The 24,304-nt window shown below is 35.4% G+C and overlaps 1 protein-coding gene across 4 annotated transcripts in view; it reads right to left on the bottom strand.

Moving 5' to 3' along the window:
* MALRD1 (MAM and LDL receptor class A domain containing 1) overlaps window positions 1–24,304 on the bottom strand; it is a 1,140,778-nt gene that overhangs the window by 333,333 nt on the left and 783,141 nt on the right. For all 4 annotated transcript variants that reach the window (XR_011976660.1, XM_072651641.1, XM_072651639.1 and 1 more), the window contains one exon: window positions 14,213–14,396. Coding sequence is in view for 3 of the 4 variants with exons in the window: in XM_072651641.1 (XP_072507742.1) it covers window positions 14,213–14,396 (184 nt within the window). In the remaining variant the exon portion in view is untranslated. The remainder of the gene's footprint in view (window positions 1–14,212; window positions 14,397–24,304) is intronic.

The following is a 24,304-nucleotide window of genomic DNA, read 5'->3' as shown; positions in this document are numbered from 1 at the left end:
TATCCTACCCTAGGCATAGGTGCCCAGAGTCATCATTGATCTTGTGAATGTCGCACCCTCCCTCCCCTCTCTTATCAAGGCATCCCATACAGGCCTATATTCACAAACCAGTAACTGATGTGTTTCATCTCTTCTTCCTCACCTTTAAAGATTCTCATTTCCTTCAACTCAACTAGTAATCAACTAAGCCCACTTATATTTTGGTGACTGTAACTGATGGAAGCTTGCTTTTCCACAGATAAATGCAGCTTAAAATAATGTGTGGGTTAAGCAACCAGAGTAATAAATGTCTCGTGTAATTTCAGGGACGCTTTTCTATGACCTTCATATTATCACATATTATTATCCATTGTCATATCTACATATCAATATCAATATCTCTCTATATCTACTAACAGGTAAGTAACACAGTAAATAGAGTCCTAGACTTGGAGTCAGGAAGACCTGAATTCAAATCTAGCCTCAGACACATATTAGCTGTGTGACCTTGTGCAAGGCATTTAACCTCCTTCTGCCCTATTTTCTTCATCTATAAAATAACTATGACTAAAACTCCTACTTCCAAGGGTTATTATGAGGATCAAATGCGATGGTATTTATAAAGTACTTTGCAAACATTAAAGCACTTTATGAGCCATCATCACCACCATCATTCTCATGATCAACACCATTGACTGCCAGGTGTTGATTTCCCTGTAAATCCTGCCAACCACAATGATGTATGTATTTTGAATGGAAGATGAGGTTTTACATGAGCAAATACAACTTAGTAGCAATATTCTGAATTGTTGAGGGAAGGGAAGTCCTTGAAAATCATTGCTTGATGTTTTGAAAGGAGAGAAAGGGATTGAGATTAGAGTTCTTGAAAAAAGGAGCCTTTCCCCTGCCACCTCCCCTAGTAATTAGTGCTTCTCCCTTACTACCACCACTTCTTTAACGAAATTCATGTCACATTTTGCTTTAGATTATAGTAATAATAAAATGATAGCATTACATAGGACTTTACATTTTTCAAAGTGCTTTAAAAATATTATTTCATTTTACCTTCACAACAATTCTGGTAGGTGCTCTCATTCTCCCCATTTTATAAATGAAAAAACTGAGGCAGAAAGAGATTAAAAGATTATCTCAGGATCACACGGGTAGCAATATTAAAGGCCTCTCTCTAATTATCTGATGATGGAGACCAGAAGCAAACAGATATGTGCAAACAACCTATGCGCAGGATTAGAAATAATCAATAGATGGAAAGCACTAGAATTAAGGGGGTGGGCTGGGAAAGGCTTCCTGGAGAAGACAAAATTTTAGTTGGGATTTGAAAGAAACCAATAATAGTAGTGAGCATTTATATAACACTGTAGAGTCTGAAAAAAGTATTACTTTACTTTATTCGTATAAAAATCCTGGGAGGCATATGATACTTTTATCGCTCTTTTACTTATGGTTTACAATTAGAAAAGAGAGGCAAATAGGTGTTAAATGACTTGCTTGGGCTCACAGAACTAGCGTCTTAGCCAGGATTTGAATTCAGGTCTTCCTGACACTGTGTGTTCATGTGTGTGTGTGTGTGTGTGTGTGTGTGTGTGTGTGTGTGTGTGTGTGTGTGTGTGTCCATCTGTTTGTCTGTCTGTCTCTGTCTCCCATAGTGCATATATAAATATGTACCCTAAATATGCATATTTTGTTTCCCAAAGAGAATGTAAGCTCTCTGAGGACAATGGCTATTCTGATTTTGTTTCTCAAATAAGAAACGTGTTTTAATTGTGTCCTTTATACTAAATTGTAGTCTTTATAGACCATACGTAAGCCAAATCAGAGCCAGGTCAATGAGTGGTGGGAGAAGGGGTTGAGTTCTACTTACGAGTGGAAAGAGCTCATTGGAACTAAGGAATTCTGGGGCTTAGAAGAGAAGGTCAATGTCCATCAATATAAAAATCAGCAGTACATAGTAGTATGGTGAATGAAGGAAATAGCAACTTTCTCTCTGAATTTAATCTGCATCTGCTCAGCCTTGGTGATTAGAGAAGCCATTATATGATGACAGTGATTTTGATGAACATATTAACTTGTTTCCCCTGATAATGTGATTATAATCTGGTTATACTGAATATTAATCAAAGTAATAAATGGAATCTCAGAAATTGTTACAATCACAAATAGCAGATCAGGTATAATTCAAATCTTAAATTATATTTCTCTATGCAAAATATTAAATTTTCATAGTGATACATGAAAAAATCATGTGTTATTAGGTAAAGACCTGTGACTACATGAATAGTCAGTTCTACTCTTTTATTTTGAAATGAGTAAAAAATCATTTAACTTTTTGTGACGTATTTGAAGGTTATAGTGATCACTTTCATACACAGAAATATTATCTGAGCTGTCTCAATGAAGAGGAAATAGTCAGAATATTATATTACCAACATATATATCACTGTGTTTCCAAATATGACCTTGGCAGTTTTGCCCCCTGCAAGGAGAGCTAGATAAGATATTTTCTGAAATGTAAAGTCTATATCATTTCAACTAAGGCTTTCAGTTAAGAAGCATTTGGGAATTTTACCCAACCAATATGTCACATGAAGGGCCAGATATAATTTGAAGATATGCATTGATTCTGACATAAATGGGAGATTTAACAAATTATATCAATTCCTGGCAGAAAATTTCATCTCAAGGTACAAAAGGTGCACTCTGGTTTGCAAGAAAACTCCAAAAAAGAGCAACCATGCAAACAGCTAAACAAATCAAACAAGCAGCTGCCCCAAGCACCACAAATCAACTGGAAACAGTTCAAGTTCTCTAGAAGTTCACTTAAGAGCTTCTTAAATCTCCAAAGTGCCCACATCTCAAAATAAAATCAATCATAACATGGTGGTTTGAGTGAATGCAAAAGAGCAGAAGAAAAACTCAGAAGTTAAAATAAGGCTTTGAAAATATTATGTCAGATATCATGAATTAAATAGGCATAGACATGGATACTAAATGATATGGACAAGCACTCATAAATATGCCTCTTATAAGAGTTTGCCAGCCTTGCCTACCATTACTTCCTGCTGCCTACTTTATGCTCCAATCAATTGAACAACTTTTTAGCCATCTCCCACAAATATACACCATGCTCTCAAATCTCCCTATATTCAAGCTGCTCCCTATGCTTACAATACCTGCTCTCTCTTCCTTCACCTAGTAAGATAATCAGAAGTGGCCACCAGTCTTTGAAAGACATGCCAGAAACTTCCAACATTCCTATCATGTCTAATTCTGCAACATGCTTATTGGTCAGAATCGGTCCAGAACAACAGTTCCTGTTGCTCCCTCAATTCTATAATGGATGAATTATCATTAAAGCTAGCCAAGAATTTCTTAACTGCTATGATTTTTCTTGGAGGAGGAGGGTGTAGAAAAGGGGATAGAAAGGACAGAGGAGAGAGAAGGATGGGAGAAATGGATGGAAAGATAGAAGGGAGGGAAGAAAAGTTGGAAAATATGGAGAGGAGTAAAGAAAGGAAGGAGGGAAAAGGAAAAGGAGAGACAGAAAAAGGAAGACAGACATGGAGAGAGTCAGAGACAGAGAGACAGAGACAGAGAAACAGAGAGAAGAGAGAGATCTATTGATTTCTAGAGAGATGAAATCCCCCATTACTAATGCATTAAGCTTTCATGTCAAGTTTGTAATCCATTTCTCAAACAGTTCATTTATTTCTTCCTTCAGCCCAAGTGGTTTAGAATAAATGCTTAGAATAATATCCTGTATCTTTCTACTGGTTTTCATCTTAATGTTCTCTACCAAGCTTTCCTACTCTCCTTGTCACAAAATAAAAGATGAAGTGTTTACTTGTTCACATTTTTAAACTTTTAGTTCCAGATTCTCTCCATCTCTCCCCAACTGCTTCTTGAAAAAGCATTTTGATATAGAGTATACATGTGCAGCCACTTGCCATAGTGAATGAGGTTTATACCACAAATTCAGTGCTAGTTCAGTATTAGGCCAAACCAATATAATAAAAATGACAATTCTACCTAATTTACTTATTCAGTGTTATAGCAATCAAACTACCAAAGAATTGTTTTATAGAACTAGAAAAAAAGTAATAAAATCCATCTGGAAGAGTAATAGGACAAGAATATCAAGGGAATCAATGGGAGAAAAAAAGAACATTTTAAGGAAGGTAATCAAGGAGTTCCAGATTTCAAGCTATATTAAACAGTGGTAATCATCAAAACAATCTGGTACTAGCTAAGAAACAGAATGGTGGATTAGGGGAATAGGTTAGGCACCCAAGACACAAAAGTAAATGATCATAGTAATCTAGTCTTTGATGAACCCAAAGATCCAAGATTTGGGGGTAAAAACTCACCATCTAACAAAAATTGCTGGAAAAGCTGGAAACAGCTTGGAATAAATTAGTCATAGATCAACATCTCATTCCATATGCTAAAATAAGGCCAAAATAGATGTATAATAAAGGGTGATATTATAAGTAAATTAGGGAAGCACTGCAAAATGTACCTGTCAGATATATGGATAAGAAAAGAGCTTGTGACCAAACTAGAGATAGGGGAGATTACAGAAAGTAAAATAGTTATTTTTTTATTATACAAAATGAAAAAAAAACTTTTCCAAAAACCAAACTAATGCAGGCTAAATTAGAAGGAAAACAGGAAATTAGGGGAACTTTAGAATAATTTTCTCTAATAAAGGCCTCATTTCTCAAATATATCAGGAACTGAGTCATATTTATGAAAATAAGGACCATTTTCCAATTGTTATATCATCCAAGGATGTGAACAGGTAGTTTTAAGAAGAAGAAATCAAAGCTCTCAATAGACACGTTAAAAAAAATATTCCAAATCATTGCTAATTAAAGAAATTCAAATTAATATGACTCTGAGATACCACTTCATACCTATTAGACTGGTTAACATGACCAAGAAGGATGACAAATGCTGGAGGGGATGTGAAGAAATTAGGATATTAATGTTCTGTTCATGGAGCTGTGAACTAATCTAAGCATTTTGGAGAACAATTTGGAACTATACCTAAGGGACTATAAAACTGTGCATACCTTGGGACCCAGAAATACCACTACTATGTCTGTATCCCAAAAGGATCAAAGAAATGAAAGAAGGACCTTTTGGGTACAAAAATACTCATAGCAGCTCGTTGTATTATCAAACAATTGGAAATTGAGGGAATGCCCATCAATTGGGGCATTGCTGAATAAGTTGGGTTGTATGAATGTGACAAAATACTATTGGGATGTAAGAAATGATGAGTGGAATGGTCTGGAAAAGACCTCAGAAGACTTATATGAACTCAGGTGAAGTGAGATGAGCAAAACCAGGAAAACACTGTACACAGTAATGGGAAGCAACATTATAACAATCATCAGTGGTGAAAGACAGCTACTCTGATTAAGTCAATGATCCAAGACAGTCCCAAAATACCCATGATGACAAATACCATCCACCTCCACAGACAGAACTAAAGAACTCTGGATGCAAAAGGACACAAATTTTAGTATAATTGGATTATTTTATTTGTGTTTTCTTTTGCCACACAGTTTATATGGAAATGTTTTGCATGACTTCCCATATATAATTAAATTGCTTGCCCTCTCAAGGAGAGACCAGGTGAGGGAGGGAGAATACTTGGAACTCAAATTAAAAAAAAAAAAGATTTTCAAAAAAATTGTACATGAAATGTTAAATTATTTAATGAAATAAATAAAATATTTTAAAACCTGAGATGTACTTTTTGAAACTGAAAATCGAATTTCAATTTCATCAGTTTTCTTTGTGATTTTATATATGCTATTATTTTATATTTTAAAATATTCTTCTATGATATGATCCCTGAGGATTAGCAGCCTACCAAAGAGATCTGTCACATGCACACCCCCAACACACATACACATACACACACACACACACACACATACACACACACAGAGAAAGGTCAAGAATCCCTAATCTAGAAACATTAACCATTCACAATGTTCACATTTTTCAAATTCACATGAGAAATGTAATAGCCTGTTTTTGTCTCTTTACAATAACATTTTTTAAATGACATGATGCAACTATAATGCATATTTTAATTTATGAATAACAAAATAATATCTAATATTTATTTGGGGCTTCACAATTTGGAAAGCATTTTACATAAAGTATCCCATTTGATCCTAATAACAAAGGCCACTCCCTTATATTTAGACAAAATACAGGTTTTCCCATTTATAATGAATGAGGAAGGTAAACCTTGAAGCCTAAGGTTTCATGTTTCTGTTTATTGATTTATTTCTTTATAAATACTTATCTACATTCTGAGATTCCATAGGTTCAATTTGAATCCAAAGTTGTATTTGCTGAAATAATTATTCTTGACCCCCTTTTTTTTTTTTAACTTCAGTTCAATGAGTACTTTTTCAAGTACTCATAGGAGTTATATACACTTTTCAAAGGAAAAAAATAATGGAAGAAAAGGAGATGGCAAGGAGAATCATTTTTTCAGATTCTTTATGGAAACTTATTCAGGAAGCAATGAATTAAACATCAAAAGTAGGATGGTATTGACTAGTCTCACTTAAAGTCCAGTATACTTTATTTCTTTAGCACTGTTAACTTGTTCTATGGGAGGCCATGCTGCCCATTGTTTTCACTAGAAATAAAGTCAGATATAAAAGAAGGTAGCAGATTCATCAGATATGAGATGAAGACTGCTGGGAAGGCCCCTACTATGTCAGTATCATTAACTGGCAAGAAATAAGACAGCACTTACAAGGACAAAACACCAATAATGATAATAAACAGGTAGCATTTTTGTACTGTTTTAGTATATATATAGCATATAAAATTCAAAACATTTACATATGTTATTCTCATTTGAAGCTCACCACAACCTTGCAATGAATAAGCTATAATCACCTCCACTTTATACAGAAAAAGGAAGCTGAGTCTGAGAGATGTTAAGTGGTTTGATCAGGGTCACCCATCTATAATATTAAGTGTCTGAGGTAGTACTGAAACTCAGGCCTTCCTGTTCTTAAGTCCAATGATCAATCAACTACATACAACTGCCTCAATTTCTATTGCCAAAGAAACTACTCTGGGTAAACAAATGTTCATTTCAAAACATTCTAAAACAAAAATGAAGAAGCATTAAAGGGAGAGGAGGTAATCACCATGACTTCCTAAGCTGTCTTTCTTTGGGGGAAAAGTATTATCAACCCAGAGAAAAAAAGGCATTAACAAAAACAAAATTAAAGTCATAAAAGTTACCCATTGTGCATAACATGCAATAACTATGTCATTTCCTGCTCACTATCATCCTCCCCAATTTCACTTCCAGCACTCTGTGCCAGATCTGGAAATCCTGCCATTGTTCCTTTGAATTTCAATTCTTTTTTTTTTAATGAGTTCTACATTACCAACCAAGAAAATTCAAGAAAAAATGCAAAAGGATCCAATATCATGATATATGGCTAGAAAAAAAGAAGATAGACCCGCTGCTTATGCAGTGAGAGCAAAGGATAATCATTTACATGCTTTATGTGCCCTAGTGAAGGCAGAAGGACCTAATTTCAAATCCTGGTTCTGATGCTTACTCAATACAGGACTACATATATGAGGAGGAATTCATGGAATTGGGTCTTGAATGAACATCCTGTGCCCTGAGTCAGTACTCTTTCTACTATACTTTGGACAATTCATTTTATTCTGACTCTTAATTCCATTATCTCTAACATCATGGGGATGGACTGCTTTATCCCTAAGATGTCTTCCAGCTCAAAAACTTAGAATCCTATGAATTTTAAAGTGGAAGGCTTGATTCCAGTGAGCCATTCCATGCCTAGAGGAGAAACTCATAAAGAAGGCAGTTCTGTGCCAGGCACTGTGCTAAGCTGGGCTGGGGGGATAAAAATACAAATGAAAAGAAAGACAGCCCCTGCTCTCAAGGAACTAATAATCTAAGGAAAGAGAACACACAAAGAGAAGTTGACAAGAGGGGAGAAGAAGGTACCTGGAGAGTAACATGTTAGAAAGTTCCAAAGAAGTCCAAAAGCAGTGCAGCTGCTGAAAAATTGGGACAAACACAATGCTGGGGCTTCTTTTGCTAGAAGCCTGAAGCCCATGGTCTGCCCTCCAGTCATTGATTGTAATCAGAGTGTGACCTCAGACAACAGAATTTTTAAAAAGCAGCAATTCATGGATTTTAAACCAGACATTATCCCCATAGGATCATAGAGCTAGAGCTGGAAAGGATGTTAGAGGCCATCCTGTAGATCTGGGACTTTGTATTATCCTTCATTATTGAGCTACTGCTGGCAAATGCATACTTTTAGAGAGCTATTTTAAAATAACAAATGAACAGAAAACTAGGTCATTTGGGAAGAGATTTGGGGGAATTGGAGACAAAGTTGCTGGTTCTCACTCCACTGTCTTGACTCTGCCTCCCTCTCATTTTCTTGTATTTAATATGTATACATATATATACATGCACATGCATATACATATATTATATCTACTTATACATGTTTCACCAGATGTAATGAAAGATCAGAGAAGACAATTGCTTAGATTAGATCTATCTATAAAGAAGAATTGTTTGATAATAATATAAAGAATAGACTATAAGTGGGGGGAGGGGGAGGAAGGAGAGATGAAGTTTGAATAAATAATCAGAAAACTAATGAACTAGTCCAGTTAGGTGGCACTGAAATTCTGTAGTAGAATGATCATGGTGGAAATTTTTTAAACGATGCCACAAGAGACATTATGGAAGTAAATTTGAGAGAAATAAGTATCCAATTGGAACTGAGAGATGAGGGTAGTTCAATTAAATTAAATTAAATAGTTCAATTAAATTTAAGTGCCTACTATGTGCCAACAATGTAGGTATTGGGGATACAAAAACAAAAATTCCAGCCACTGTTCTAAAAATCTTTATTCTTGTTAGGTAATCAGAAATAACACCAGATTTTTAGACGTAGAAAATCTGGTGACTGGTACAGACACTAATATATAGTTTAACTACTTCCAGAAGAAGAACTGGTTATGATCTGGGGGCACGAGGGCAGAGTGGAACATGACTACCAGAAGTTGACTAACAAGTAGTTGATCCAGAAGTGGAGGCATCAGGTATAGACTAGCTTTTCAAGAATGTTGGTAGTGAAAGGATAGTAGTAGAGGAGAAAGATGGGGCACCAGAAAGATTAATAGAAGGCTTTTTAAAGAACAAAGATTATGTTTGTGATGACAATGAATCAATACCAAGTATATATGTACCAAATGATATAACATCCAAATTGTTAAAGGAAAAATGAAATTAATTAAAGCAGGAAATAAACAGTAAAAATATACGAGAGAGGACTTCAACTGTCCCTTCTCAGAGCTAGATAAATCTAACCATAAGATAAATGAGGAAGAAGCTAAGAAGAAGCATGTGGTCTTAGAAAAGTTAAATAAGATGGACCTTTGGGGGAAAAGACTTAATGGGAATAGAAAGAATATCTTTTTCTCATCTACACAGGACACCTTCACAAAAATTAACAATGGATTACAGCATAAAAACCTCACAACCAAATGCACGAAAGCATAAATATTAAATGCTTACTTTTCAGATCATAACACAATAAAACTTCACTCAATAAAGGACCATGGAAGCATATATAAAAAAGTTGATTGGGAGCTAAATAATTTTATCCTAGAGGATGAGTATGTGAAAAAACAAAATAAGAATCAGTAATTCATTTTTAGTAAAAAGAATGATACCAATGGGGCAACATTCCAAAATTTATGGGATACAACCAAAGCAATAGTTAGGTTGAAATTTGTATCTCTAAACATATACATCCATAAAAGCAAGATAAGATTAAAAAAAAAAAAGAAATCACTCAAATATCACAGAATCACATTTAGGATAATACAAGATTTAGGAACCATAGAAGACAGTTACTTTTACCAGGACAGTAACAAGAAGTCACGACGCAGAGCATCATCCATCTCAAATTTCTCTGTGAGGGGGTAGTGGCAAAAGGGAGGAAAATAATTTGGAATTCAAAATTTTAAAATGAATATTTTTTAAAATGTAATTGGAAGCTATTTAATGAAATAAATACATATTTTTAAAAGTCAAGTGATCTTAAGGGTTTTTGTTTTCTCTGGTTTTGTCTGTGATAGATCTTTTCATAATAATGTTTTCAAGTGCAACAATGTAAATGACATAGGATTACAAGGGAAACCAGTTACATATAGTTATAAAAACATTTTTTAAAAGTGCCCAAAACCCTGTTTAAGAACCCACTGCTTTAAGAGAAGTGGGGATATGCTTTTCAGTGGAACAGGAAAAACAGGAATAGAGAATGGATAAACAAATGCTGAATTTTTCAGAAATGCGGGATGGGGTTTAATAGGTCCCCCAATAGGTGACTTCAATTTTCCTTGTGAAAAAGGGGGCAATGTTACCTCTAATACATTCAGAGTTAGGAGTGGTCTTTGGTGACAGAGCAGATGATTGGATTAACAACTGTGGGAAATGAGATGAAAACAAAAGGTGTTGAATGGAAGAGTAGCTGAGTATCAAATGAGAATTCATTCATTATGAAACAAATTTATACTTGTTTGAAATGAACAACATTGTTGATTACTCAACTGTGAAACGAAAGAATTAAAGTAAAAGAGTACACTATGCCACAGGTACGAGATATCCTGGATTGTCCGTGAGGCATCCAGAGGTTTTTATTCTGGAACTTGTGTAGTGCATACTAACAGATACCTATATCTGAAGAAAAAGAAGAAAGATTATTTTCCTAAGTCCATCTAGATTTTACCAGTATTGACTGAGCTACTTACCTGTTTACCAAATAGTTCCTAAAAATAGAGGGAGCCCTATGAGGACTATTCACTGCAAGTACCTTCTGCCCATGAGAGTTCACTGGATTTTCAAATGCTACATAGAGCAAGCTAATGGGCAGCCTAGCAAAGGCTAAAGCAAAGAGACTTGTCCACCAGCTGTACAAAGATAATCTGACCTGTATGTGGGTGCTGAAAATGATGCAATCAGTGAAGGAAATATGATATATTATTACAGGGCAAGAGATCTAAACCCAGAGGCAACTCCTTCCCTCCACAAAACTTCTACAGAGACCAAGAGTACAGATTCAATCCACATACTGATGATCAATACAACTTAGCTGCCACCACAAGTATAAAAGTCTATAATGATTCCTATGGTCAGTGCATTTTAACTACCAGCTCTCATATAGGGACAAAGCAAACAATAACTGAGTGACAGGAGAACTAGACATATTATACCAGTCACTAGGCTAAGTTACAACATTACAGACAAACCTGAAGATAATTGTAGATTCATATGTATCTAGGCAAGGAGATTATATATTCTCCATATGAACATCTTCATGGATGGAATTTCATATATTTACTACTATACATGCTAATTGCTTCATGTTTGTGCTTGGTTTATTGTTTTTTTTTTTTTACTGCTATATTCATTTGGCAATATTTTATGTTATGGGCAATTGGTTATATTTCTTGTATTACATGCAGCTATCTAGCTTTGCTTTGTTAATTAGCCATACTTTTTGTTTTTGATTGATTGCTATACATTCTATATGAGTATACTTTTGCAACACGCAGATATTATATCCTATGTGTAGTGGGCTTGTTGTTACTGTAGTATCCTTCTAGATGATGATCTGTACAGTACCATGTTCATTGCAGGTACTGTTGATGTACACTAGTTTTAATGGTTTTTAAATATCAACATTATTGAAGGTTGTTTACGTTCAATGCCATGCTGATTAAAAACACTAATGCTTGTGTTTACGGTTACAGATTTTGAACATGCCCCAGATTTTTGTAAGGTACTGCAAAGAGTTTTAGCTCAGGGGCAGAATGTAATTCCAGTTCCAAAGCCCATTAGAATGGAACTCTTTCCTCATTGGTGGAGATCTATTTCCTTGCCTTCATCAGGGATGAGGTAGAATTGAAGAAAGTGGGATAGAGGAGAGATCTTCAGTTTTCTTCAAGTCGCTGAATCTCTTTGGGATTTAGGCACTTTTGGCTTCCAGTTTCAAGATAGAAGATGGAAGATGCTAACTTCACTGCAGGCTGCTGAAGGAAAAGGTTCTGGATTGGACATGGGGGAGCTGGTAGTCTCTATCCCCAGACTGCTACACTAGAGACTTTGGGGAACCTCCCTTGGGTGAGATGTGTCTGTCTGTCTCTCTCAACTCTCTCCCTCCCTTGCAGCCTCCTTCCCTCTCTCTTCCGAATTACCTGACTCCTCACAGGAGAGCTCCTTCACCCTCTATTGTCTGGTATGTATTCTCCATGTATATGTTCTCTGACTTTTGTTTGCTATGGAATTGGATAAATGGGTTTCTTTGATTAAAAAAAAAGAATCATTCAGTCTTTGCTTGAAGATCATAAGGGAGAACTTATTACCTCTGAAGTAACCATTAATGGGGAATATTTTAAGGTTATGAGCACATGAATTATAAGCAGAGACTGGGCTTCCAAAGGTAGATATGAGGTTTCATGGAAAGAAAAAGAAATAAAAGAAGGAAACCTGAACATAGCAACTAGGTTAACATTAAAGAGAAACACAGAGTAAATACAGGATTAAAACTCTCAATTCCCACCTCTTTGTCCTAAATTTCATTCTTTCCTAATACATTGGAGAATTTGTTTAAAGAATATTTTTTTCTGCTCAGGTTGCCAAGATCATTTGGAGATTCAATTACTGGTCACAAGAGTAACAGACTCAGAATGAAGTTATCAGGGAAAAATTTGAGATTTATTTATGACATCAGACTTGCTATGTGGTTTTCTGCTTTGAAACTCCATTTTCTTCTAACAACTAAGACTGAAGTCACACCCATTCTCTCCAGAGACAATCCTCTTTCTACCAATGGACCCATGTACTCTGAGTTTCTTGTTGTTCTATAAATCATCTGAAGTTCATGAAGTCTGGTTTTCTGTGATTTATTCAGTGTGGCTGGGAGTGTCTTGTGGGGAAATGAAGGAGAAAAACATAATTGAAGTTTGCTCCCAGGCAGAGCCCTCTGAAACAGTGCTACTTACAAAATGCAGATACTATAACATCCCTAAAAGCCTAAACCACATTTTTGAATGGTCTCATCTCAATGGCATTTTAATAGAAGGACCTTAGTCTTAAAACTAACAATCAGGTTCAGTGGCTCAGTAACACAAGCTAATCCCCAAGTCATCCTATGTGACAGATCATAAAGAAGGTGTACTTAAACTGGGATCCATGAACTTCAAAATATATTTTGATAAGTGTATTTCAATATAATTTGTTTCCTTTGTAATCCTTTGTCTTTTATTTTGTGCATTTGAAAACAATCTGAGGAAAAATCCATAGTCTTCACCTGATTTCCAAAGAGATTATATATATACACACAAACATGCATGTATATATACACATTTGTGTACATACATGTGGTCATATACATATATACATGTGTGTATGTGTACATAGTATGTGTGTGTGTGTATATATACAGTTAAGAATATCTGCCACAGAGTATGTTACTTAGAGTAGATTGATTGATTTGATTTTCAGAGGCTAATATTTGGATTAAGGATTAATAAAAACTTTATATTAAAATTTTGAATTAACTAAAATTATCAGTACGGATTTAACGCTTAGCCTCTGTTTCTGGGGAGTCAAACCTGAAAGTTAATATGATATACTTAAAGATCCTTATTGAATATTTTAAGATATATTTTGAGTCAGAAATGCTATTTGGTCAAGAGAGTTGGAACAAGTCAGATGCCACCCACTCCTAGCCAGCTTCCTACTTCCATTCTACTGGTATTCCTTTTACTGAAATAAACTTAATAAATTCCAATTGTTCAAATTTAATTTGTTCCATGGAACAGGCCTTTGCTACAATGTTTCCCAAAGAGGAGCAACATGTCCAAATGTTTGAATTGGTGAGGAACTCAACAGTGAAGGTGAGAGAGGGGATTACTTATGGAAGTAGGTAACAAAAATAATATTACCTGGTAAAGTAATGTGTTCATCTAAATTTGTGAAAATATGGACATCACTTTTGAGTAGATAGCACTTAAGACAAAATTTGCAAATCTATATTTAATAAAGACAAAAGAGTAAAACAACAAGTAATTCTAATGGAAATTCTTGCCTTGGACTTACCTGTGCTACAATTCCTAAATTCAATATCATCGATTGCAGCTCCTCCTCCCAGATCCCTTGCTCTGATGCCTTCAAATATAACTTCAAAATTCCTTAACTTTCCTAAAAGGACTTCTGCCTTCTTCCAATGATTGTCAGGATTCTGTCCTTCTTCTGTCCACACTTTTGAAAGTCCTTTCTCAGTCTGAAAATTTAAAGTTTCCAAAAGAAAGTAATTAATTATGGAAAGAGGAAAAAATATTTAAAATACATAACTATAAGCATAAATGTATCCTTGAGGAGCAATGAACCACAATTACCTTAAGGATCATTGAAAATAGAGTTGGAACTTTAGATATAATCTTATGCTCTCATTTTGAGAAAGCATAGTCCCATCACTGACAAACCAAGAACTGGGTAAGAAGAAGGAGCCAAAAATGTGGTACCAGAGATATGTATGACTGAAAAAGATGCTGTCCCATTCATGGGATGAGAGGGATAGGTAACTGAAAGCCAGAATGCATGCTCTACTAGTCTTCATATGGTATCAAAGGTAATAATGGAAGGTCCCTAGTATTTATTGTAGGGCAGATATCCTGTAAGTAATTTATGATAAGGTGTGATTAATAAACACAAAATGAAAAGATATGGATAAGGTGAAACTTGCCAAGTTGAAGAGTACTTTTATCAGTGAGATTATAGATTCACTGAAACACAGTCCTTTGCTTAAAACAATGAAATTACCCATCTCTGTTAGCGAAGTTATATATTTGCTTTGTTTATGTTGACTCTTTCAAGGGGAAAATTTGCTTACTCCTTCAATAGCAATGAGTTACTCAAAATGCGAAATTTCTTTTATTAAATTCTGTAGATATTTCCCTTCAACAATTTAATATTCAAATACTCAATTGGATAAATAATCTCAAAGATGTATTCACTCCCTTGAGGCAGATCACATCTCATTCATACTTGTCCACATTCTCCCCTCTTTGCCACAGGGAGATTAGCTAACACCTTGTGGTAATAGGAGGGTTCTTACTTGTTTTCTCCTGATAATGCAGGGTACCAGGGGAACACAATATATATCTATCAGTTATCCTTTGCTCTTGTCATGTGATCATATTTTCTTCATATTCTGATTTTCATTAGAATATGGATGGTAAAAACAAAACACCACTTTGATGCTTTTTCAGTCATTATGACTTGAGAGTAATTCATTTCTGCTCATCTAAGTGCAATTGTGCTTTTACTTCCTAAAATTCATTGATTCTAGTTCAATTAGAGCAATGCACAGCAATTTTTTGCAGCAGATATTGCTGACATAAGGGGGAAAAAATCAAAGAGAAGGCTCATTAAAGAAATTACTTTCAGGTCTACATTTTAATGAATATATATCCAAATCAAACTAGAAATACCATTTGAATTACAGTCCAACTGCGAGATGAGGTGGAGGCTAGTTATACTCAAAGGAGTAGAAATCTATCAGATCATGTAACTCAGGTGAGTGATAAAGAAATGCAGCTTGAAATTCTCTTAAGGACAGGGGCTAAGTCTTTATATTATATTGTGCCATTCAATTCCTAGACCCTTATGAAAGTATATATGTTGCCAAATTCAAAGCAAGCACATGGCAAAATAAAGATCTTTAATCAGGAAACATTGTGAAGCAGCAAAACCTTCCAAATGTATCATCAATAACAATTAGCATAGAAACAGTACTTTAAAACTGACAATATATATTACGTACACTCTCATTTGACCCTCACAATCATCCTGTACCATGGTATATATAGATATTAGTATACTCATTTTTTACAGAATATGAAACTGAGGCTTAGAAAAGGAAAGTGACATACCACCATAGATTTGAAGGTGGAGGGGACATTTCAAGTTCATTTATTCCAACCCTCTCATTGTATATGAAGAAACTGAGGTCCAGAAAGCTTATTTACTTTCAATTCATCAGTAATGTTTCAGGATTTAAATTCAGGCACTGTGACTTTCGGATCTATTGTCTTCTCCATCATCTTTCATGGAGGTTGATTATGCTAATATGGGAGGCTTCTAACTTGTGTAGCTGAGAAAAGCAGTGATATATAAGAATAAGTGATCATCCCAACTTGGCTTGGTGGAGAGGAAACAAAGCCTCAGTAAGCAGATACTCTGAACACAAGATTCGCAAACCATCCACTACTTTCTAGTATCTGCCAACCACCTTTCCAAAATAAGAGATCTCCATGTTTAGAGACAGCATGGACTTGGCTTCATAGCCAAGCATGAAGTGTGATAGCATTTATCGTATCTCAGAGCCAAAGTATGTGGAACATTTATACCTAATCAATTGAATTTTAGGTACTCAACTGAAAGCAAAAGAAATTAAAAAAAAACTCTGTATCCAAGAAATTACTGTATTAATTACAGGGAAACCCTGGATTATTAAACTTGTTCAGCTGATTCACAAATTTAGCTGGAAATTTTTTTATCATATTGTCTTTATATCATAATGTCTTCCTCACATGGGAACTAGCTCCACTAAAATAGCTCTGACTCAACTGTGCCTTGGTAGACACTAAATCCTACACAATAACTTGAGGCAATGATCAATTAAATGACTTGCCCAGGGTCACATGGCTAGTAATTATCAGATGCTGGACCTAAATCTAGGCCTTCCTGATTGCAAAGCTCCCATTCTATCCACAACACTAGGGTGCCTCTCATTGCATTAAAATGCATTCATGATGATAGCTTATTATCTGTGCTAACTGAAAGACAGAAGTACCCTTCAAAGTTGGCCTTCAGCTTATTGGTTTAGAAACAATGGAATGATCAGTTAAAATTAAAGCTATAAGCAGAAAAATTGTGCCTGATGCTCAGCAATATGATTTGGATATTGATGAAAATCAATTCTAATTTGCATAACTCATTTATCTTGGCTATACCTCTGAAGATTTTCTATTAATCTGCCTGTTTCTTACATACCTATTCATTAAGTATGCCAAGCCCCAAAAGGGTCTTTGAACTATATCATTACAGGAAGATCATTCTTTTAATATGTAAAATTTAGACTACTTCTTCAGTCTTCTCTTTGAGTTTTCTATGAAAAATATATTTTTTTTACATTTTGTCATTTCTTGCTTATATTATGTAGTGAGAATAGAGAAGAGAGATTCTCTTGATTAACTAAACACTGCAACATTATAGAGAATCCCAGTTGAACTCAAATTCTCAAAAGGATCTACAATCTCAATTCAAGGGTTCCCATCAGTGATAACAAACCACAACCTATGAGTGGTCTGAGTCTTGTGCATTTCCAAAAGTATCCTCAGAGGTTACCTATTCAATATTCTAGGGGACTTACTCAATTTCTTCCAGTGTCATGAGGGTACTCCTTGTACATTCTTGTAATCCATATGTCATCTCTCCTCCCCATTACCAGATTAACTATCTTTTCTTTCTATCACAAAATTCTTTGGTAACATCCCTTACTCCTGTTCTCTTTCAGAATTCCTCATTAGTTATACATTGCAATGTGACAATATCCAGTATGAATTGTTTCCATTACCTGGAATATTCATCTTTGGCTCTTTGAAGACAGTAGCGCCCTAGATCTCCCTGACTTACAGCAACTAAGCAAAATGTTCAGATTGAAAAGATAGTCCTCTGCTGTTATCAGAAATATGGGGTCGGATCAGTATAAATCATGCATAAAATCATGTCCCCATTACACATACCAGATATTTCTCCCCATTAAAGACAAAAGCAAAAAAAAACCCTGATATTAAATAGTTTTTATAGTTAAAACTGTTAATGCATCAATCTTGTCATTTGTAAAGCAACTTAAGAGGTTCTATGGCAGGAAATCAGCAGGTTCTCTCTCCATTTTGCTTTTCTCCTCTACATTGAATTCAGTATTGCCACCCAGGTCCTACTTCTCAGTCTATATATATTCAATCCCCGAATTCTTTTTCAAAAAATAGTATAATGGCTGTAAGATAAGATGTTTTTGAGGATAAGGACTCTCTCCCTACCTGGCACACAGTAGGCTCCTTAATAAAGGCTTGTTTACTGAATGACTAACACTTTGCTTACCTTAGGCAATTCTCTAATGAGAAATGTATTTGAGCCCTTCTTAAAAAGCCCATGAAAATTACTTTGCAATGGTTTTGTCCATTTGTTTGTTCTAACAAAGGACAAATTAAATTAGGTTGTGTCCATGTTTTTAATTTCTCTCAAGCTGGCAGTCCAGAATTGGCCCCCTTTAGGGATCCAGTCCACAACTGGCTCGCTTGGGTTTTGGGGTACCCAGTTTATATACCTTTTCAACAAGGGCTATCACCCCATTATAGTTTTTTTACCTCTGGACAGGGGAAATGCTTCTTAGATCAGACTACCTCTCAACCATACCGGACAATTCCAAGCCTTGGGCTATCTAGGTAGAAGAATGTGTCTCCACCTAATCCTGAGCAGAATACAATGGAGCTTCCTTACTTTTGATTAAATCAATTCACACTTGTTTTGGGGTTTGATCAGGATGATACTCAATGCAATCTCATTATCAGTAATGTCCTTTGGAAGAACATTAGAAGAAGGGGGCTGAAGGGAAGCTCTGAATCTCCAAGATACTGATTACTAAGAAAAATCATTTTTCATAGTTTATATGGTTTCCTAAAAATGAAGTATGAATTTACTGGTGGCATGTCAATAATGTATCCAGTACTAGGAGAGGTGCCCATAGTTAGCTCAATATTTCTGCACAATACCTAAAATAGACACCAACACATAGTATATATCCATTTATACATGTTGAATAAAAAAAAATATTTCATTCCAATATCAAGAAATTAAGTTACTATACATACTTCAGAGCATAGGGCAAAAATTAATGACTCCAGAGTTTGAGTTCAGGATTTGAGTTCAAATCTTGTAACTGACACTACCTGTGTGACCTTGGGCAAGATATTTAACATTCCTGAGCCTGTTAAATGAGGGGATTGGAACAGATGACCAGTCATGTGACTCCTAGGTCTAAACCTATTATCCTATGACAGTTTTAGTTTTCTAAACATGCTATGTGTCATTATTTATCCATTTTTCTCAAATTTCAAATTTTAGTTAATAAAAGAGTTTCTCAGAAGAATGATCAAGGAGAAACCCAGTATTTGGTTTCTTGGAGGGTCATTAGGCAGAGCATGTTATTTAGAGGACTTGGCTCTGACCTTCCTTAATAGGACAGACTGAAAAAAATAACTATATTAGCAGAATTGGTTGTAGAAGGACAAGAAGGGTAGGAGGAAATGATTTCACAGGATTTAATGTTCCCTAGTAATATTGCTTCAAATTGTTAGGCACAGCTTCACTTTGAAGCTTGAAAAAAGTAGAGATGAACTGATGAAAAGGTATTTATTAAATGCTTACTATGTACTAGAAACTGGCAAGCACTGCAACAAACAACAAGTAAACAAGATCATTCTTGACCTCAAGGAGTTTATATTCTGATGTGGGAATATAAACCATAAAAAAGTGGCCAAGTTTGGAAAGTCCTAGGAAGTGAAGGGGAAGTCTGTTTTTCTGCAAGATAGTGAGAATGTTCACCCTTCAGAGTTCAGGGTAGGAGGGAGGAGAATCAAGTTTGCAGTGGAAAAGGATTGTGAAGTGTGAGAGATGATCTCTTAGAAGTGAAAACCTCCTCAAAAGGTTGTTTCTTGTATTATTAAAACACTCCTTTGGACATCTGCAGCTATCTAAACTTGTAGACAAGCACACTTTGTAACATGTATTGTACTGTGCCCAACTCCCCCTTCTTCCTAATGTTGCCTATATCCTACACCCCTCCTTGCCTTCTCTTTTTTTTTTTTTTTTGCTGAGCAAACAGTTCCCTGATTCACACTTTTTTTGTCCTTTGTTCTTGGGGAAAAGTTCCTGCATTTAGACTGTGAGCTCTGAGGCCCAGTCAATGGGAGAAGGAGCCAGTGGATGAGTGGGGGTTCTGCATTAGGGACTATATAAACTTGCTTTGAACTGTGGGTATTTGTACTCCCTGGCCAGCATTATTAGGGTGATGAAGGGGGGGGTTGCCCTTTCTCATGAGGAAAGCAATAAACTCCTATTTGTCTTTCCTAAGACAAGTCTCTGACTGATTATTACAAAGGGATCAAGAAAACCCCACACAGTTTTGGGGGCTCTTCCAGGATTTCCCCTTATATTTCCCAGCCAGTCCTATGACAAGTGCCCACCAGTCATTTGCTAGCGGTCCTGGAATGGTTTGGGGGTTCCCTTTCACTTTTAAGGAATGGACGCAGAGTGAGATGATCTTGAAAGGCAAAAACGGAAGTAAAACAGAGCTCCTGACCATGCTAGCAAAGACACCTCAGAGGAGGAGAGACTGAACCAAGGTCATATGAGTTTGTGTCCACAGACCCAGGTAAGCAAGATCCACGAGTCCTTTCAAGAGGGCAAGACCAGTAAGTTTCCAGATTGACCACAGATTTAGGGTTGAGAACAAGATCAGTCAGTTACTCTAAGTAGGGGGGCAAGAATTGTGAGTTCCCACCCACTCCCCTAGGCAATTGAGCCATGGGGAAAGCTAAAAAAAATTCTCCCTCCAAAACTTCAGACAATAGTCTTCAGAAAGTCTCAGAAGACAAAAGCATCTGGGAAAAGATAAGAAGAAAATGATAAGTATTGTTGTCTAGTTTGGGCAGGCACTCAGCTCAGAGGAAATGTCTTCTGGCCAAAGTACGGATCCTCCGAAGACGGGTTTGCTAAATGTTTTGTCCATATTTGTTGTGTTGATATTTCTGTGTCAATGAAAGTCTATGTCTCTGTTTTATCTGATACTTTGTACGGTTGTAAATTTACCTAGCCAGCCAGCAAGAGTAGAAAGACTGAGCTGGACTGTCCTTGAAAGGCAGGCTCTTTAATCTGATTCAAAACCTTCCTTTTTGTAGAAAATGGGAAGGTGGGGAGTGGCAGACCATTCCCTACCTCACCTAAAGGAGGATCTCTTTTGTAATGGAAATTAGCAGAATAAAATACTGGCAGTCTGTGAAAAGTTGAGTTTTGATTTAATGAGATCTCAAAGTTAAAATCTATACTTAATGTTTAAATAAGTAAACATATCTGATACCAGACGATGTGTTTAAAATTGCAAATTCACTTTAAAATTTCAGTGATTTTTTTTAGAAGTATTTACTCTGTCCATGCGCTCAGACCATGTGCACAAGGCAAAGGTTGCCCTCCAACCCATCTGAGAGATTGTTTGGTGGGCCCCAAAAGGGTCGAGGAGAGCTGGCATTTCAATTCTTTAAGGAGGTAAAGTAAAAACGAGATTATGGGAAGTTATAAATACAGTTTTCTTTTAAGTAGCAAAAGTATTTGATTTAAAAAAGAGGGCTAAAATGTTTATCATTAGTGATTATAAATCCAGATTTGATATAATTCAAGTTAAAATCTGTCCTGAAGGAATAGAAAGCAGCATCTGAGAATGTTCTTCCTATTAGACTTCAGCAGAAAAAGATATTGTTATTCAGCATTTATGATTGAAAGGTGCTTAACACAAAGATATGTATAAGGATGGGCATATGTTAGATGCAACATTAGTCTAAAGTAATTGTTACACAATTTCTAAATTTGGAGCTTGTTATATACAGATTGGGGTTTTAAAAGGATGTGATAGAAATTTGATAATTTGAAACTTTTATTTGGTTATAAAAAGCAGTAAAAATGCTGATGTTTGCTATATAATGGTAGAGTTCACTTCTTTGCTTTAAACTAGAAGGGGAATCCAGTGCAGACAGTTATAGTTAAGATGGGAAAGAACTGGATAATCTGAGTAATGGGATTGAGAGACTTGGAAAGATAAATAAAAAGTCTGATTGAAAATATGATTTCAATAGTTCCAGATGGGTCAGCTCCAGATGTTTTCAGTAAGTAGTGAGAGCATTAGGAAGTATTTTAAGAAGACAAAAAATCTTGTAACCTGATTTGGTAATTAATAGCTCAATCAAATTTGAGATGATTCTATCTGAAAGGATATCAGGTGATAGAGTGTGCCCATATGGTGGTAAGATGATGAATTATTGTTTTCCATAAACTTAGTTTAAATTTTTAAGTAAATCTAAATAGTTATATTAGAGATTGCATTGTTAAATCAATAATGAATTGGTTTCAAAAAAGTTGTTATTAATTCTGTGTAAGAGTATCTGTGTTGTAGAATTCCTACTGAGAAAATGAGAATCCTTAAAAAAAAATACATATATTTTTTTATATATGAGTGTGATTTTCAAGTCTGTTCCATCTAAGGATGTATTAAGTATGTTAAAAAAACTTATTTCTGCCATTAAGAAGGAAGTTTTAACTAAAATTGTTTTGACTATGAATCAAGCATTTACACAAGTATGTTTGTAAAAGGAAGCTTAAGTGCAAATGTGAAATGGTCTTGGTTTTACATCTTGTAATTTTTGTCAATTAGGTTCATGAGAACTTTGTGATAAATTTTAAACTGTTCTTAAAAGAGGAAGATATTTGTTCTATGAAGAAATGTTTTGTAAAAACTTTTGTATGATTTTTGAAAGGCCTATCTACCAAATTTATATTTGTAAACTAATTTGTTATGATAACTTCAGGTTTTCTGGGTGTTGAAAGATAAGGAACAAGATAAGGGAGACCAGGAATTTTGTGACTCCAAGAAGCTCTGCGATTATTTTAAGACAAAAAGCCTCCTGGCCCCCTCCCCCTTTCCTTTTGAAGTCCAGTCATTACAGAAGGACTTCTTACAATCTAATCGGAACTGGAGATGCTCAGAGAAGAGATGTTAACTCTTTCTATTGTCATAGGAGAGGAGTGGATCCAGAACTACCCAGGGCCTCTAAGACTTGAAGAGTCTAAAATGATTACTTAAGTGGTATGGCCCCTCACTTTGTTAAAGTTATAATCTCTATGTAAAGTGTAAACTCTTTGTACATGGAGTTCCCAAACAAGGAATTTGAGTGATAAAAAAAAAAAATCTCTAGTGATTGGTTTTTAGGAAAAATTTAAGATGTAAGATGTGAGTCCTGGTGAAATTTTTGATTAGTGAAACCAGCCATCTAATGAAAAGCCTTTGGAACCAATACTTGTGTCATACTGCTCAGAGATGAATGTGATAGGCAGAAGTTTGTCTCAGGGGATATATCATCCTGTCCTCAACCTAGGATAGGATACTTCCAGCTCAGTTTCCCAATTGTATTTCTCTGAAAAGGAATGTTTTCCCACTTGACTATTTCTGAGTCTGGTTATAAAGTGGAGATGATATCTAGTTAGGTTCTTGCTTTTCATCTTCATGGCATGTTTCTATAAGCAAAACAGACAGTTTAAGATCTAAGCACAATGCAGGTAGTGGAATCTTGCTATTTTCAATTAATTGGGTAAAAGTTTATGGGCCTCTAGAGAGCCAGATCAAGCAGAGAAATCCAAGGACCTTTCAAGGTGAGGTTTTCCAGGGCCCTTTTAGACAAATGGGACTAAAACACCTTTGGAGTAATGGACAAAGGTCCCTTGAAATAAGGTCTTAACCTATTACAAAATGATGTAAAGGTAATTGGTATTAAAACAGTTGACTGAATTAATTACTGAGACTAAATCAGAGACATCTTCAATTTGGGGAAAATAATTTGTGTGGTTTCTTAGAAGCAGGTAACCTCTGGTATATTTGGCATTAATGGAAAATTAAATGTTTCAGTTTGATTTGAATTCATTTCATGAACATAAGTTGAAGTTAGTGCTTGAACTTATCATATGTATAGCTCATTCTTTTAGACTTAGCAGGGTTAGAAAGGTACAAAGAAGCTTGGGAGACAGATGTAAATTTAGAGTAATAACTTATGGGTTTAATGGTAAATTTGATTTTGATTGTGATTTAATCAGGAGCTACAACATGGATAGAGAGGCATGACTCGCTTCCAAAACTGTTCCTTAGCCAATGTGAAATTATAGTCACATCTGAAACTGATTATTGGAGTTTGCTATTTTAAGATTTTATGGGACTATTAACTGATTGTTCTTCTGAGTCTCACTCCAGGTGTGAATAGAAAGAGAGACCATCTGAGTCACTCATCCATGATGCCAGCGAGCCTG

The sequence above is a fragment of the Notamacropus eugenii genome, chromosome 3 (genome assembly GCF_028372415.1).
Source record: "Notamacropus eugenii isolate mMacEug1 chromosome 3, mMacEug1.pri_v2, whole genome shotgun sequence".
In the NCBI taxonomy this organism is placed as follows: domain Eukaryota; kingdom Metazoa; phylum Chordata; class Mammalia; order Diprotodontia; family Macropodidae; genus Notamacropus; species Notamacropus eugenii.
Note: the sequence above shows the minus strand (reverse complement) of the source record. Positions and strands in the feature narration are given on the sequence as shown.